Source organism: Rattus norvegicus, chromosome 1, assembly GCF_036323735.1.
Source record: "Rattus norvegicus strain BN/NHsdMcwi chromosome 1, GRCr8, whole genome shotgun sequence".
Lineage (NCBI taxonomy): Eukaryota > Metazoa > Chordata > Mammalia > Rodentia > Muridae > Rattus > Rattus norvegicus.
Genome location: NC_086019.1, coordinates 239194631 through 239208690, shown reverse-complemented (window position 1 = coordinate 239208690; position 14060 = coordinate 239194631). Strand labels below are relative to the sequence as shown.

The following is a 14060-nucleotide window of genomic DNA, read 5'->3' as shown; positions in this document are numbered from 1 at the left end:
TTAAATCTGGGGTCTGCCAGCTGCTAGCTGTGTGACGATTTAACTACTCTGGGCTCTGTTTTTCACATTATAGGAAATAGGAGATGCCATGAAGGGACCTCCAGGATAGGGCACTGTGCTGATAAGTGGCATGTGATGTGAGCACGCCCACTCTAATTCTAGTGGATTTTTTTTCAGTTTCTGTAGTAACTGTGGATTCACAGCTGTTGGTATGCAACCACGCCATGATACTAAATATCAGGGAAGGCAGAGCTCGTGAGGGTGAGGGAAGTTTATGCTTGAGAAATCTGTAAAAGGAAAAAAAATAGTATCCTTCACAATTATCTATAGAGCAGATTATATGCTTACCATCCTATTATACATGTGACATCATATCCACTTACAGTGGGAAACACAATCTCGGGGTGGGAATACTGTCAGGAGGCTTAATACAAGAGCACCATGGCCCGTGCTTGTTAGCATCCTATAGAAATTGCCTGAAGCCCAAGAAATTCTCAGTTGTGGGAAGATGTTTCTGTGATGGACACAGGCTGGTATGACTAAGTATATTTCAGACATATGACTGAAAATGTCAGGAGATGCTTATGGTTGTCGTCCGGGGCAGATTGCTATAGTTGGCAGGGGTAGGCATGGACCTTGCATGTTGTTCAATACCCTGCAATCTACCAAGAATGATTTGCTCCGAAGTGTCAGGAGCAAAGAGGTTGGGAAACCTGTGTTACAGGGTAGACATCCAGTAAGAGCTGGGCATCATTAACACAGTAAATATTTACTTTGTTCTCAGTCTGAGTCTAGGGACAGAGGAGCTAATTAGAAGGAGAAGAACTCACAGAATTTGGTTTAGCAGAGGTGATGCGTATTCATTAAATAACTACACAGATAAATATATACTATAATATTCCTAAGTGCTGTAGGACTGTATGTCTCTTTCAGAGCCCCAAAATGGTGAAATACCTGAACAATATACAACCGATCAGGAGAATAAAAGCTATTTTCTTTAGCATTGTGGGTTACGGCCTCCGGCATAAGTGTTTTTAAAGCACATTTTGAAGAATTAATAGCTCACGTGGCCCACCTGGTTTAATACTGTTGAATTCCTTCTCAATCATCTCTTCCGAGGTAGACAGCATAAGGTTCCTTACGTACAGGATTTTCACGGAAGACATTGTGTCTTCGTCAACTTCGACTTCTGGCTCTGCCCAGTCTACTGCGATAGGATGTCCCCACAACTGAATTCTTCCTGTTGACAGAAGAGCGATGAATTATTTAGAAGTCGTGGCATCCTCTCAGCTCACGCTGATGGTCTTTTAAATTGAACTGACCGTTAAGGTCTTTAGTGACCAAGACCACTAAAAAAGATTATTATTGATTTTTTTAAGACATTCGAATAAAGCAGGAGTTGGATGGGAGAGTCTTTAGTGTGACTAGTGGCTTATCGTAATGAGTGAATGTATAGAGAAGCAGGATGTGGTTTGAAATGGAGAAGTGGTAGGCACATTTGACTCGCAGGACAGCTTTTACAAGGGGGAGGTAGGCTTTAAGGTGAGATAATAAAGGGGGAGAAGGAGCAGATTTAGGGCTCAGACACAGAGTCTTGACTCTGTGAAGCATTAAGAGGTCACTTGGACAGCATCCGCCGCAGTTGGAATGTGTTGTCTATTAGCCGGACACCACCACTGAGACATACACAAATGAGCCAGGGTTGGTGGATGGGACCAAACATTCTTTGTTCTCAGCCCCTCATATTTGATCCAGGGCTCAGACCAACTGTGTGCCTTCCGCGTCCTCAGCCTGAATACAGGCAATGTGAGAACGCGGAGAAAACTTATTTTTTAAAAAAATCCCAATTCAGAGAGGACTAAGAAGGCAGTTGAGGATAAAAAATTAACTCGTCTTAAAAGAGTGGGTGTTACCCAAGTCAGCACAGCTTTCTGTACCCTACAGTGGCAACCTACTGGATGTTTCCTTCTACACTGTGTGTTTCCCATGAGCCTCCCACTTCTCTCTCATCATGATCTTGTGGAAGGGGGACAGCACCCAAGTTGCCAGCTTCAAAGATTGTCACCCAACAGGAATTCCCCATCACTATATATCCCACCCACCATATATATCCCTGGAGGCTCCATGTTGAAGCGGTGGGATAAGGTGAGAAGTCAACTCAGTTTCCACATCGTAGGGAAAATCTGGGTTATGTGTTTAATTCACTGATTAGAAGCAAGCTGTATCTTGTAGGGCGCACAGAACTAGACAGAACAAAATCAGGAATTGTCAGTGTTCGGAAGAAGGATTCATGGGTGCAATTATTACATAGGGGGATCAAATATCCACCCTTTCATTTCTTACAAATCAATCATAATCTTTGACCGAACATTCCAGGAGCATACAAACCCAAGTGTAATCTCTTTAATAAATAGCACTAGGGGGCATTGGGCATAGTGGTACTCGAGGGGCAGAGGGCAGAGGAGCTCAAGTTTGAGGTCAGGCAGTCCTAAGTAATATTTTAAAAAATTCTGCAAAAAGTGGGTATCCTAATCCACATATAGAAATCAGATCTCTATCCTAAACTGTGAAAAACAGTAATGGGTGCTGGAGAGGTATCACCACTTTTGGGAGCATTAGCTGCCCCTCTAGCTGACTTCATTTCAATTCTGAAAACCTACGAATGGCTCACAACTAATTGGGACTCAGAGGAGGTAAAGAAGATGATGGGGAAGAGAGTCTACTAGAACACTGAAAATGTCTCAATGCTAACTTATAAAGAGTAGATGCAGAGCTAGAACCTAGCGGAACGTTCGAATGCTGGCCTAAGTTGCTCAAGACCCTCTGTTCAGTCAACAGCCCCATTAAAAACCAAAAGTGCAGTCAAGAAGGACTATATGAAGCCGAAATAAATTCAGAGTTTTGAGCCGTTCCACCTGTCCTCATCTCTCACAGTTTTTATGAGCGTGGACCCTAGTGTAAAGCTTTTTACCACACTAGATCACTGGTTCTCAACCTGTGGGTCAGGTGTCAGATATCCTTCGTGCTAGACATTGAGTGATAACAGTAAGAAAATTACAGTTATGAAGTAGTAATGAAATATTTTATGGACGGGGTCACCACAAAATAAGGACCTGTGTTAAAGAGTCAGTATTATGAAAGTTGAGAACCACTGGTCTAGATAGGTTTTTCCATTAATATGAATTCATATTAGCACTTGACTATGTTTTAGTGAATTTTTTACAGAAAGCCAAGGAACTTTGAATGCTTGCCTGCATTGTTCTGACCCAGGCAGTGTTGGCATGTTGTTAAACTCATGAATTGAGGCTTGGTGCTCATGTGTGTCTGGAGTGCCTAAAGAGAGATGTATGGGAAGAACGTGTTTCTTATCTCCAATTAGATGGAAATGATTAGAAATTGGGAAACACATTGAAAGCATGTCTGGTGGTTATCCTTGGGCTGGTGAGTGTCTATGCTGTGAAAGATAATACTGTCCAATTCTAACTAGCCTGTGAACTAATCTACATGCAGCTATATCCATGATGGGTTTGTTTAATCTTAAAAAGTGTCTTCGCCGAGGATCCTCTGTAGGACTGCTATTGGTCAGTGTTCTTTCTCCTCATGCGCAGATGTGTGAATTTCCAGAACACATCTGTAAAAACGTTACGGAACTGAAATGAACAAGATGAAGAGCTGAAAGGCGACAGGGAAGCTCTTGCGAGGTCTGCTGCGGGACACCCTGGTCAGGAACGAGGCTTACCTGGCAGCAGCCTCCGCCTAGCCATGGCGGCTGCGCGGTGACTCTCATATTCCACAAAGGCAAACCCCCGGTTTTTGGTTTTATCGGCAGCGCTTGGGTAGACAATGACATCAACAACTCCTTCAGTGACCTTTTTCATCTCTGACAAGATTTCTTCTCTCTTTTTGGTTTTGGGGATTCCCCCCACAAACAACCGGCAGTTGTCCACACTGGCACAGACGCCCAGGAGACGGCCATTCCTAAATGGGGGAAAAGCAATGTTCACAGGTGAGAATCTGTGTGTAATGGAGGGCGGTGGCAGAGGTTGCCAATGTATAAAACTTTCGAAGACAATGTGGTTTCTTTAGAGGAAAGATCTTTCAATATAGACTGACACCCCTCCCCTCTTTTCTTTTGTGGTACCAGGATCTTTGCATGTGCGCACAGATTCTGCCACTGACCTCCTATGTATACCCAGTCTTGACCTCTGAACTTTTTAAGAAGAAAAACTAGATGAAGGGCTGATTGGTACTCGGTCTCTTTAGACTAGATGTAGGTTTACCACTTGCCATCCATTTTCTTCGCATCCTGATGTCCCAGCGCCAAGGCATCCATACCGGGCCCTGCTCCTTACTTTGCCTACTCACCCTCTGCTACTGAGGTTTTGCTGCTTCTCATGATGCATGCACGTTATTGCCAAGTCGAGGAGCTGTTCTGATATGATTACTGTTAAAAACGCACCCCCCCCCATCTTAGTTAGGGTTTAACTGCTGTGAACAGACACCATGACCATGACAAGTCTTATAAAGGACAACATTTAATCGGGGCTGGCTTACAGGTTTAGTTTATTATCTTCAAGGTGGGAGTATGGCTGCATCCAGGCATGCATGGTGCGCGCATCGCTGAGCGTTCAACATCTTCATCTGAAGACTGCTAGTGGAAGACTCACTTATAGGCAGCTAGAGTGAAGGGTCTTAAGCCTACAGCCACAGTGACACGCCTACTCCAACAAGGCCACACCTCCTAATAGAGCGACTCCCCGGGCCAAGCATATACAAACCACCACACCCCCCAATCCCAAAATTACAAAGAGCCAGCAGTATGGCTCAGTGGGTAAAGGCGCGGGTTTGTAAATGTGATGATCTGTGTTCTCTCTCTGGACTCACATGGTGGGAGGCTAGACCGAATTCCCACAAGTTGTCCTTTGACCACCATACTCATGGTGTATGTGACACACACAGAATAAATAAAATAAAGTAGAAATAGTTTCTTGTCTAATACAGATTTTCTTATATTATTTGTCCCATACAAAAGAGTCTGCAAGATGAGCAAATTAGGTGTTATTTCTATTCTATTTTCTAGACAATGAACTTGAGAGTCCAAGAAATTAAGTGACTTGTGTAAGGCCTTATTGATTCTGAGAAGTGCAACCGGCCCTGGGGCCTCTGTCTATTCTACTTTGCAGAGCTACCTCTTAGTAAGACGAAGGGGGCCCACACTGGTACAGATGATTGACAAGTGTGCATAAGTGTCAACCAAACAGTGCCCTTCTGGAATAGACGCTAGCAAACAGAGGTGAGGTCCAAGCCATAACATGCAGATGGTCACTACGCTGCCCTGCACTACACTGCGTGACAATACAATCCTTGAGGCAGCTTTGTTGAAATGGCATATTCTTGTACCTGGACATTGGCCCACTGTGTACCACAGTATATTATCCTTGTTCTTTTAAAATGCTTTCCTCTTTTTATGTGTATGAGTATTTTGCCCATGTGCATGTATGTGTATCACATGCATGTATGCAGAAGAGGGTTTTGGATGCTTTGGGACAGTCGTATACCATCCTGTGGGTGCTGGGGACCAAATCTAGATCATCTGTAAGAGCAGCAAGTGCCTTTAACTCCCAAGCCATCTCTCCAGACCACCACCCCTGGTTCTTGACCACTTTCTGTCAATGGACAATTGTCAGGTCTTCCAAAAATGCCTTCTCCTTTCTAAATGTATCTAAAGAATGGATAGTGTCGCTTCTGACTGAGAATTTCTAGCAAACGACGGACAGGCTTTTCCACTGAAAGATACTCTACAGCCGTTAACAATAGCAAGACAGAAGAACATGAAGCAATCAGGAGACACTTTTCATTACACTCAGAGTTTGGTTTTTTGTTTTGTTTGTGTTTTAGAATGTGAGAATTAGTGTGTAAGGTCATTCTTTTTTTTAATGTATAGAAAATCTCGAAAGATAATCAAAGGTCAACACAGTATTTTAGGTGTCAGGGTTGTGGTTGAACAGTTTTAACTTTCGTGCCATTTGCCTTTCGATATTTTCTGTGTTAGGTATTAGGCTGGGACTTCCTCCTGGAACCGGATGAAGAAGTTCCCCACACTGCTCCTTCCTTCTTCCCCTCTCCCCTTCCTGGTGCCTTTCTCCATTTAGATTTGGCTGATACTTTGTTTTTGCCTTTGTAGCCTCCACATTCAAGAGACAACAACATTAATATTTCTGTGTCCAACTTATTGCTTAACATGGTGTCCACTAAACAATAGCCATTTTCCTGAAATTACATACTGATAATATGTTTACTACTATCTGAGAGAATACAATTATGTCTATTTACCAACAATTCATTACATATTTACCAGTTGAAGAACATCTCAGCTAATTCTGTGCTTGGGGCATGTGAGTAGTGATGTAGTAACATTACTGTGTAGATTTTCCCCTTGCAACTATTTCCCTCAGATATCACCAAAGAGTGGCAGAACTGTACATATTATATTAATGTTATTTATATGAAGAACCTTATTTGCGTTTTTCATATTGGTATCGTATGACATTTCTGACTACAATAAATGCATAAATGTTTCCATGATGTCTGTAGGAGCATTGACTATTTTAATTTTATAATATTCGTGATAACTGGATTATGCTGGCATATTGACATATTTTGAATTGAACTTTTCTGATAGCTAAGATCATTAAAAGCTTTTCGTATAATTATAGACTATGTGTATTGAGAAGGACCCCTTTTAATCATTTGCCTATGTTTATTGATTTTTTTCTTTTGATGTTAGAAAGTTTCTTTTAAAATTCATCTACTCTCTGAACAATTTTCAAATTTTTCTCCTACTCCTCAGAGGGTCTCTGCATTTTGATGATATTTTCTTTGTTCCTCATAAGCTTTTACTATAAAGTACTCCCATTTGTCGATTCCCAATTTATTTCGTGGTTATTGGTGTTCTAATCAATAAATCCCTGCCTTTTTTGAGATTGTGGGGAAAGAGTATTAGGCTGGATTTTATAAATAATGAATTCATTTTACAAATGAAAACAGTGAGGCCTCATTAACCAAAACTCATGTTCGTCATGAGTTAAAGGTCTCCTCTAGGCAAGTGGGAAGGAGACCATTCTGATTTTTCTTGGAACCAGTGGCTCGTGGTTGGGGAACGGTTGTTCTGATCTGTCTGGTCACTGGTCATTGCTTCTCCTTTGCCAAAGAACCAAGGGCAGGAGTGAGAATTCACGAGTCTCTCTCACTCTTGCGGCAATCCCCAGAGAATGTGGTGTCTTGGGGAAAGTGGGGACTGACAAAGTGATCTTCCTGCTGGTTTCTTGGTTTGTTTGTTGAATTATTTCTTTCAACTTTATTTAGTCAGGAGCTCTCATGTCTCAAGCTGATTCCAAATTCGCTATATAGCCAGCTATGGCCTTGAACTCCCAATTCTTCTCTCTCCCTCTCTCAAGAGCTAAGATTGCAATTGTATACTACCATACAGGCTTATGAGATTCCTGGATTAAAACCCAGGCTTTGTGCATGCTAGGCCAGGACTCTATCATATACATTGCACCTCTAGCCCCTAGTTATGTGTGCTTTAAATTTTACTTAAGAAAGTATAAATATCTCTCTCACTTACTTAGAGATACTCTGGTTTTGTTGTTGTTTTGTTGTTTTTTGGTTTTTTTTTTTTTTTTTTTATGGTTAGTGGGCTGTTCTGGTATCAGTTGCCAGCAGGAGAGAGTCTAGAATTTCTAAATGTGTGTGTCTGCTCAACATCCTTTCCCAGAACTGCCTGGAGATAAAATTCACTTTCTCACAAGCCAAGGACATGACTTTAATGTCTCCAGAAGCCAGGCATTTAGAGGATGCTCAGTGAATATTTGATGGGGAGGAAGATGATGTGATAACTGCAGCTCTTTCCTGGGTAACAGCCTCATCCATCCCTTGAGAAATGGTGGCTGACAGCAAAGTAAAGGTTATTGTTCCTTTCTGGAAGGAAGGTTTTTCTCTCTCTGGCAGATTGACCATAGAAGAGTGGAGGTTGTGAAGGTCTCCTCTTGAGTAGTTCATGTTGAGTTTATCCCACTCCCTAATTTTTAAAGGTTCTCTGTGCCTTTACCTTGCATCTGGCTTCCAAATGGAGATTTGGCTATTCCCGGACACTTTCTCTTTCCAAATTATTATTTCCCCCCCTCTTTCTCTGCCCTCCTCACCAGTCACCCCCACAATTGCCAGTCAACTTACAGAACACCCAATCCTTTGAGTGCCAGAGATCTAAGTACCTTACCTTTGTTATTTGTACGACACCCTACAAGATAGAAATAATTTTTAAATCTGTTTTACAGAAAAGACAGTTGGATTCACGGAGGAGACTGTCAATGAACTATCACCCTGTAGCATGGTGGCATTTATTTCACATCTTCTCTGTTTTCAATAGCGTGGTCAGGCCTCGCTGAGTAACCTCGGGTCGAATAGATACAACTAGCTGTCAATCTCCTGCACAGTCCATTCCACACGTTGCAAATCAAAAACTGCCTTAGGATTGCCCTTACCAATATGACGTCTATGTTTCAGAGAAGACTCGGAGATGCAGAGTCCTCTCATTCCTGGAATCATATAACTAGAATACATACGTTGTTGGAATGGCTGCCTTAGTCTAGGTGAATGCTTTTTAAATTGGTATAATTTTAAACATTATTTTTAAAAGATAATCACTTATTTAGTTTTACGTGTATGTATGGGTACCTCCATGTGTGCCCGTGTGCCATGCCTGTACCCGGTACCTGAGAGAACATAAGATGAGGTCAGAGCCCCTGGAATTGAGTTACAGACAGTTATTTTCCTCCATGAGGATGACGGGAACTGAACCCAGGTCTTCTGTAACAGCTTCAGGGGCTCCTAACCACTGAACTATTTCTCCAGCCCCTGTATGTTTTTATTTGTGATTTCATTATTATAAAGTGATCTCTTTATAAAGCAAGTAAAATGACGGTTTTGCAAAGCCGTCTCCTCATTTGTCAGTATATATTATTTTTGTCCGATATTTATAGCATCGCTGTGTGATATAATCAAGTACAGAGATAAAGGTGATGTTCCAAGAAGTTGAAGGTTTTACCAAAGGGGAAAAAATGACCTCGGGTCTCCTGATTGGGGGTCTGGTTTTCTGCACATCACACAGATTTCTTTTTAGCTCTGTAGAGGCTTGTGTGGAACTGACCAGCTTAGGCGGTAAAGATTGCCACACCCAGTCATTCTTCATGTAGCTAAAGAGTTGAAGAAAATTGAGCTAGTTTTTAATTTCTTCCCAGGATTGCTAGGATGCTTTGTGATGCAACATACTTTCTTATACAAAGTAGGAAAATACTAGGCAGCAGGCCACTCTGTCTGTGGTCAACAAAGGTAAGATTCCACTAATCTTAAGGTTTGTCTGCATTACAGAAAAGGGATAAATATGGAAACCGAATTTTGGAGTTGAACTGTGGTAACCTTTGCTATCTGTTGGCTACTATGTCCTAAACATCACATTAAGTTTTCAAAACTCTTTGACTTATCTTTACAATCAAACCCGGGAAATGGATATACTCTCCACTTTATAGATGAAAGCTGGGGCTGAAAGATGGGTCAGTGGTTGAAGCATGCATTGCTCTTGCAAAGGACCCAATTTGGTTCCCAGTATCCATGTAGGGCAGCTCAAAACCACCCGTTATGTACAGTCACAGGAAATCAGGTGCCCTCTTCTGGATTATGCAGGCACACACGTACATGCACACACATATGAACACTCACACACATATACATACAAGTACATAAACACACACATACTTAAAAATAAAGTAAACCTTAAACACATGAAATCAAGTCATAAAGAAGCACCTACTCGCTGCCCCTTAAGTGAAGCTTGGCTGCCCCTGTTGCTCGCCCTCCCAGGCGGCCCAGGGTTTCTTTAAGAAAGGATTTATGGAAGATTTTAATCCCAGGTGACATTTTTAGAAAGACAGTCTTATGAAATCATATTATTGGTTATACATCTTCAATTTTACCCTCCCGTGATCTCATGGTTTAAAATGCTGTAGAAATGCTGTAAATGTGAGCCCTCTCCTGCCTCTACTCTCGTACAGTTGCCCTACATCTTTCCTGAGGTGTCACATGCTTCCTGCTTCTCCCCTCGTCTCTCTTTCCCAATGGCTCACCCACTCTCACAGACACTTGGAATCAAATCCCATGATATTTGCCCCATATCACATGTGATATCAAGTCATCATGTTTCCCCTCCTCTGGCTTCCCCAGTGTGTCTAGTTCTGACCCCTTTTTGTCCCTTTTGCTTGTGACCACTCGTTGAATCACTTATTCCTAGGATGTGCCTCAGCCTTTGACAAGGTTTCCGTCTTTCCGGTCCTGCTCTACCGTAGATGGCTGTCTACTCAACAGCTGTAGCAATGCTTTACAATCCACAGAGCCATCTAAAATTCTCCTCCAGTTCCAAGTCTTTGTATAAGTAAGTTCAGATTTTTCAGCAGGGACAATGTTCTCCAACCGTCCTGCCTTTAACCATTTCTTTTCTTTTTCCCCTGTCTTTTCTTCCTGTCTTTTAAACACATCAAACATCAATTTTGTTTCAATTTTAGGAATTTTTTTTCTTGCAGTTTGCTGCTTTTTCTTTTCTTTGAGTAACCTTGTTTAGGGTCTGACTATCTTGCCTGAAATTTTTATCCAAATATCAGATCAAATTTCACCTTTTCATAGGATTTATTTTCTTAAAACCACCAAATTCAAATAGCATTCTCTCTACACAACCTTTCTGCTTCTTGGTTTTTTTGTTTGCAAGTTATTGATTTAACCTTTTATATTTGTGTTCTATGGGAACAGAGGATATCTTGATACATTTCTAATATCTTGAAGAGTATTCAGTACATATTAATGTAATTGGTTAATTAATAAATTTTATCTCTGTGGACTTTATACCTCATACAGAAATGAGATTAAATAAATGTTTAACCAGATCACTTTTACCGAAGAAAGACCTAACATTTCACTCCTAGTTTGGCTAGCTTACACACATACACTATCTTGATAGGGAACAGATGCAGGAGCAGTTTTAGAGTCAGCTTGCATCTGGCAGATGAGGAACTTACCGAATTTCATAATTATTAAGTTGCTTGATTGCATTCTTGGCTTCCTGCTTATTTGAGAAGGTTACAAATGCATAGCCTCTGTTGTTCCCATTGAAATCCATCATCATTCTCATTTCATAAATTTTACCAATCTGCAGTGAATAGAAACAGAGCATTCTTATCTACATATTATATTCCCAAATGTACTGTACACACACACACACACACACACACTCACACACACACCACACACATACATACACACACACTCACACACACAGACACACACACACACACACACACACACACACACACACTCACACACACACAGGCCCAAGTGATACTTGCTGAACTGCCCCCTACCATGTTTGGCATTTATATCCATGGGGAATGGCTTGCATTCTTTTATGCCGGCTTTAGATTAATTATCTAACTCATGGGAAAAGCCGAGTTAAATAAAGAAAATATAGACAAATGGCATTTCAGCCTCCGCTAACAGAATGTACTTTTGGCTGAGCAAATGACCTTTGTCATACAAGTATCTGGAAATTTATGTACTGTCTTGGGGACCCAAAAATGCATTTGTCATCAGAAGCACAGTTTCCTGGTAGATTTGCCCATGCCTTCTGAGTCGTTCTCTTAACTTCTCCGTGCTTTGACCTTTACTTGGCTATGTTCTGTCACTGACATTTATAACAGGAAATGAGGGTGCTCATTTGGGACTTTGCAAAGCTAACTTCCTGGCTGTCTTTTCCCCACTGCTATGATGTCAGAATGAATACATCGTATTTCATAGGTGGCCTGGGGAATGCTCTTATTTTAGCAGTTTTCAGGATGAAAAGGAATGTTCGCCTCAATCCAACTGATAGAGGATCAGAACCGCATAGAAAACAGTACTTGTTCTCTGTCCACCCAGCTTGCCCTTACTCTCCCTCTGTACTCCAACTGTTGTGAGTAATGCGGGCTAAGCAGTTGATTACCCCTAGCTTTTGCAAGCAGGGTGGTCCAAATACATACAATGGTATATGGGAAGAGATGCCATTAAGCATTACTTCAATGCTTGGATGCTTTCTTTTTTTAAAAATTTTTTTGGATATATTTTTTTATTTAACCAATTATTAAATTTATTTATTTATTTGGTGTAAGTGAAGATCTGCTAATCAGGGGGCAACCAGATCTTGGGGGTCAGTATTTAGCATTTGAAAAAACAGCACCAGATCAACCCCCAACGCTAAGAGTTATCCTATAACAAGTAAGCAAGACACCAGATTAAAATATAGTGAAAAGAACAAAAAAATAATGTTAAAGAAAGCAAGCAAGTGAAATTGCCACAATCAATAAGGAATTTTCAATTTATGGGTGATGAATGATATTGTTCTTTAAGAAGTAATTTATACAAACCATCTTCCTTCCATGCACGGGAAAGGTAAGATGCACATTGTCCTAACTAGCTCTGGTACTGTCTACACTGTAATCTCCGTACCCCAATCTAAGGAAAAAATCAAACAGTTCAATATTAGGGGCACATAGTGTTAAAGGATATATGTGAGTCTTTTTGATGAAAAACTTGATCCAAAAAGAGAGCATGTATTTTCAAGAAAACAACTAGTTGAAAATAAGCTTCACTCTGTAAAGTAAAATCTCTATCTTTTTTCTCACCTGAAGACTAAGAGAAGAAAACACGAATTTCAGTTCCTTCAACATCATGGTAGCTAGCCCTTAATCCATGTCTTCTCTCACCAAAGAAGAACAGAGTAGCCGGTCCATTGGTCACTGTGGAACATGTGGACAGCACCCATACATGTGTCTGTTTTCTATACATTTGAGGACTGGGTGATCAAGCCATCAAGTAGTTGGTCCTCTCTTATTTTCTGTCTCACATAAATATTTAAATTTGTGGGCAATTTAAGCTTAGGAGACTCTGGAACTCCATTGTGGGAATTATATTAGGTGGTAAATATGCCAGAGGATGTCACAATATAGATAATTACCTTGAATAAATTATGAAGGAATCTTTGATTCTTTGATGATTTCTTTGTGAGACTTCATGAGAAAAATACTAGCAGCTTTAAATTCTCTCTCTCTCTCTTTCTCTCTCTCTCCTCTCCCCACCCCGTGTGTGTGTGTGTGTGTGTGTGTGTGTGTAAGTGTGCGCACGCATGCATGCATGTGAGCCCTTACATATGTGTGTGTATATACATGTGATATAACATGATATTTTTATAATTTTAGATGATAGCATACAAAACTCTATGTAATACATTTCTGCCAGAAAAGAGAATAAAGAAAAATAAATTCTCAAATATATAAATACCTTCCTTTACTATGTTAATTATCCCCTCTTTAAACCTTGCCTATCAGAAATCTTGTAATATTTGCTGTTCCCACGCAATCCTTTATCTTTTAAATTCTGTATTCTAGGCTGCATCTAGGTAATTTTCATTGGCAAAAAATTTTTTTTTGGGTGTTTCATTTCTATAAATATATTTTTTATTTTTATTAACTTGAGTATTTCTTATATACATTTCAAGTGTTATTCCCTTTCCCGGTTTCCGGGCAAACATCACCCTCCCCCCTCCCCCTCCTTATGGGTGTTCCCCTCCCAAACCCCCCATTGCCACCCTCCCCGCATAGTCTAGTTCACTGGGGGTTCAGTCTTAGCAGGACCCAGGGCTTCCCCTTCCACTGGTGCTCTTACTAGGATATTCATTGCTACCTATGGGGTCAGAGCCCAGGGTCAGTCCATGTATAGTCTTTAGGTAGTGGCTTAGTCCCTGGAAGCTCTGGTTGCTTGACATTGTTGTACTTTTGGGGTCTCGAGCACCTTCAAGCTCTTCCAGTTCTTTCTCTGATTCCTTCAACGGGGGACCTATTCTCAGTTCAGTGGTTTGCTGCTGGCGTTCGCCTCTGTATTTGCTGTATTCTGGCTGTGTCTCTCAGGAGCGATCTACATCCGGC

At 41.0% G+C, this 14060-nt stretch overlaps 1 protein-coding gene across 3 annotated transcripts in view; it reads right to left on the bottom strand.

Moving 5' to 3' along the window:
* A1cf (APOBEC1 complementation factor) overlaps window positions 1–14060 on the bottom strand; it is a 93025-nt gene that overhangs the window by 33770 nt on the left and 45195 nt on the right. For all 3 annotated transcript variants that reach the window (XM_006231272.5, XM_039085015.2, NM_133400.1), the window contains 3 exon segments: window positions 11124–11254; window positions 3740–3978; window positions 1076–1240 (listed from right to left, as the gene is read on the bottom strand). In XM_006231272.5, the coding sequence (XP_006231334.3) occupies window positions 1076–1240; window positions 3740–3978; window positions 11124–11254 (535 nt within the window).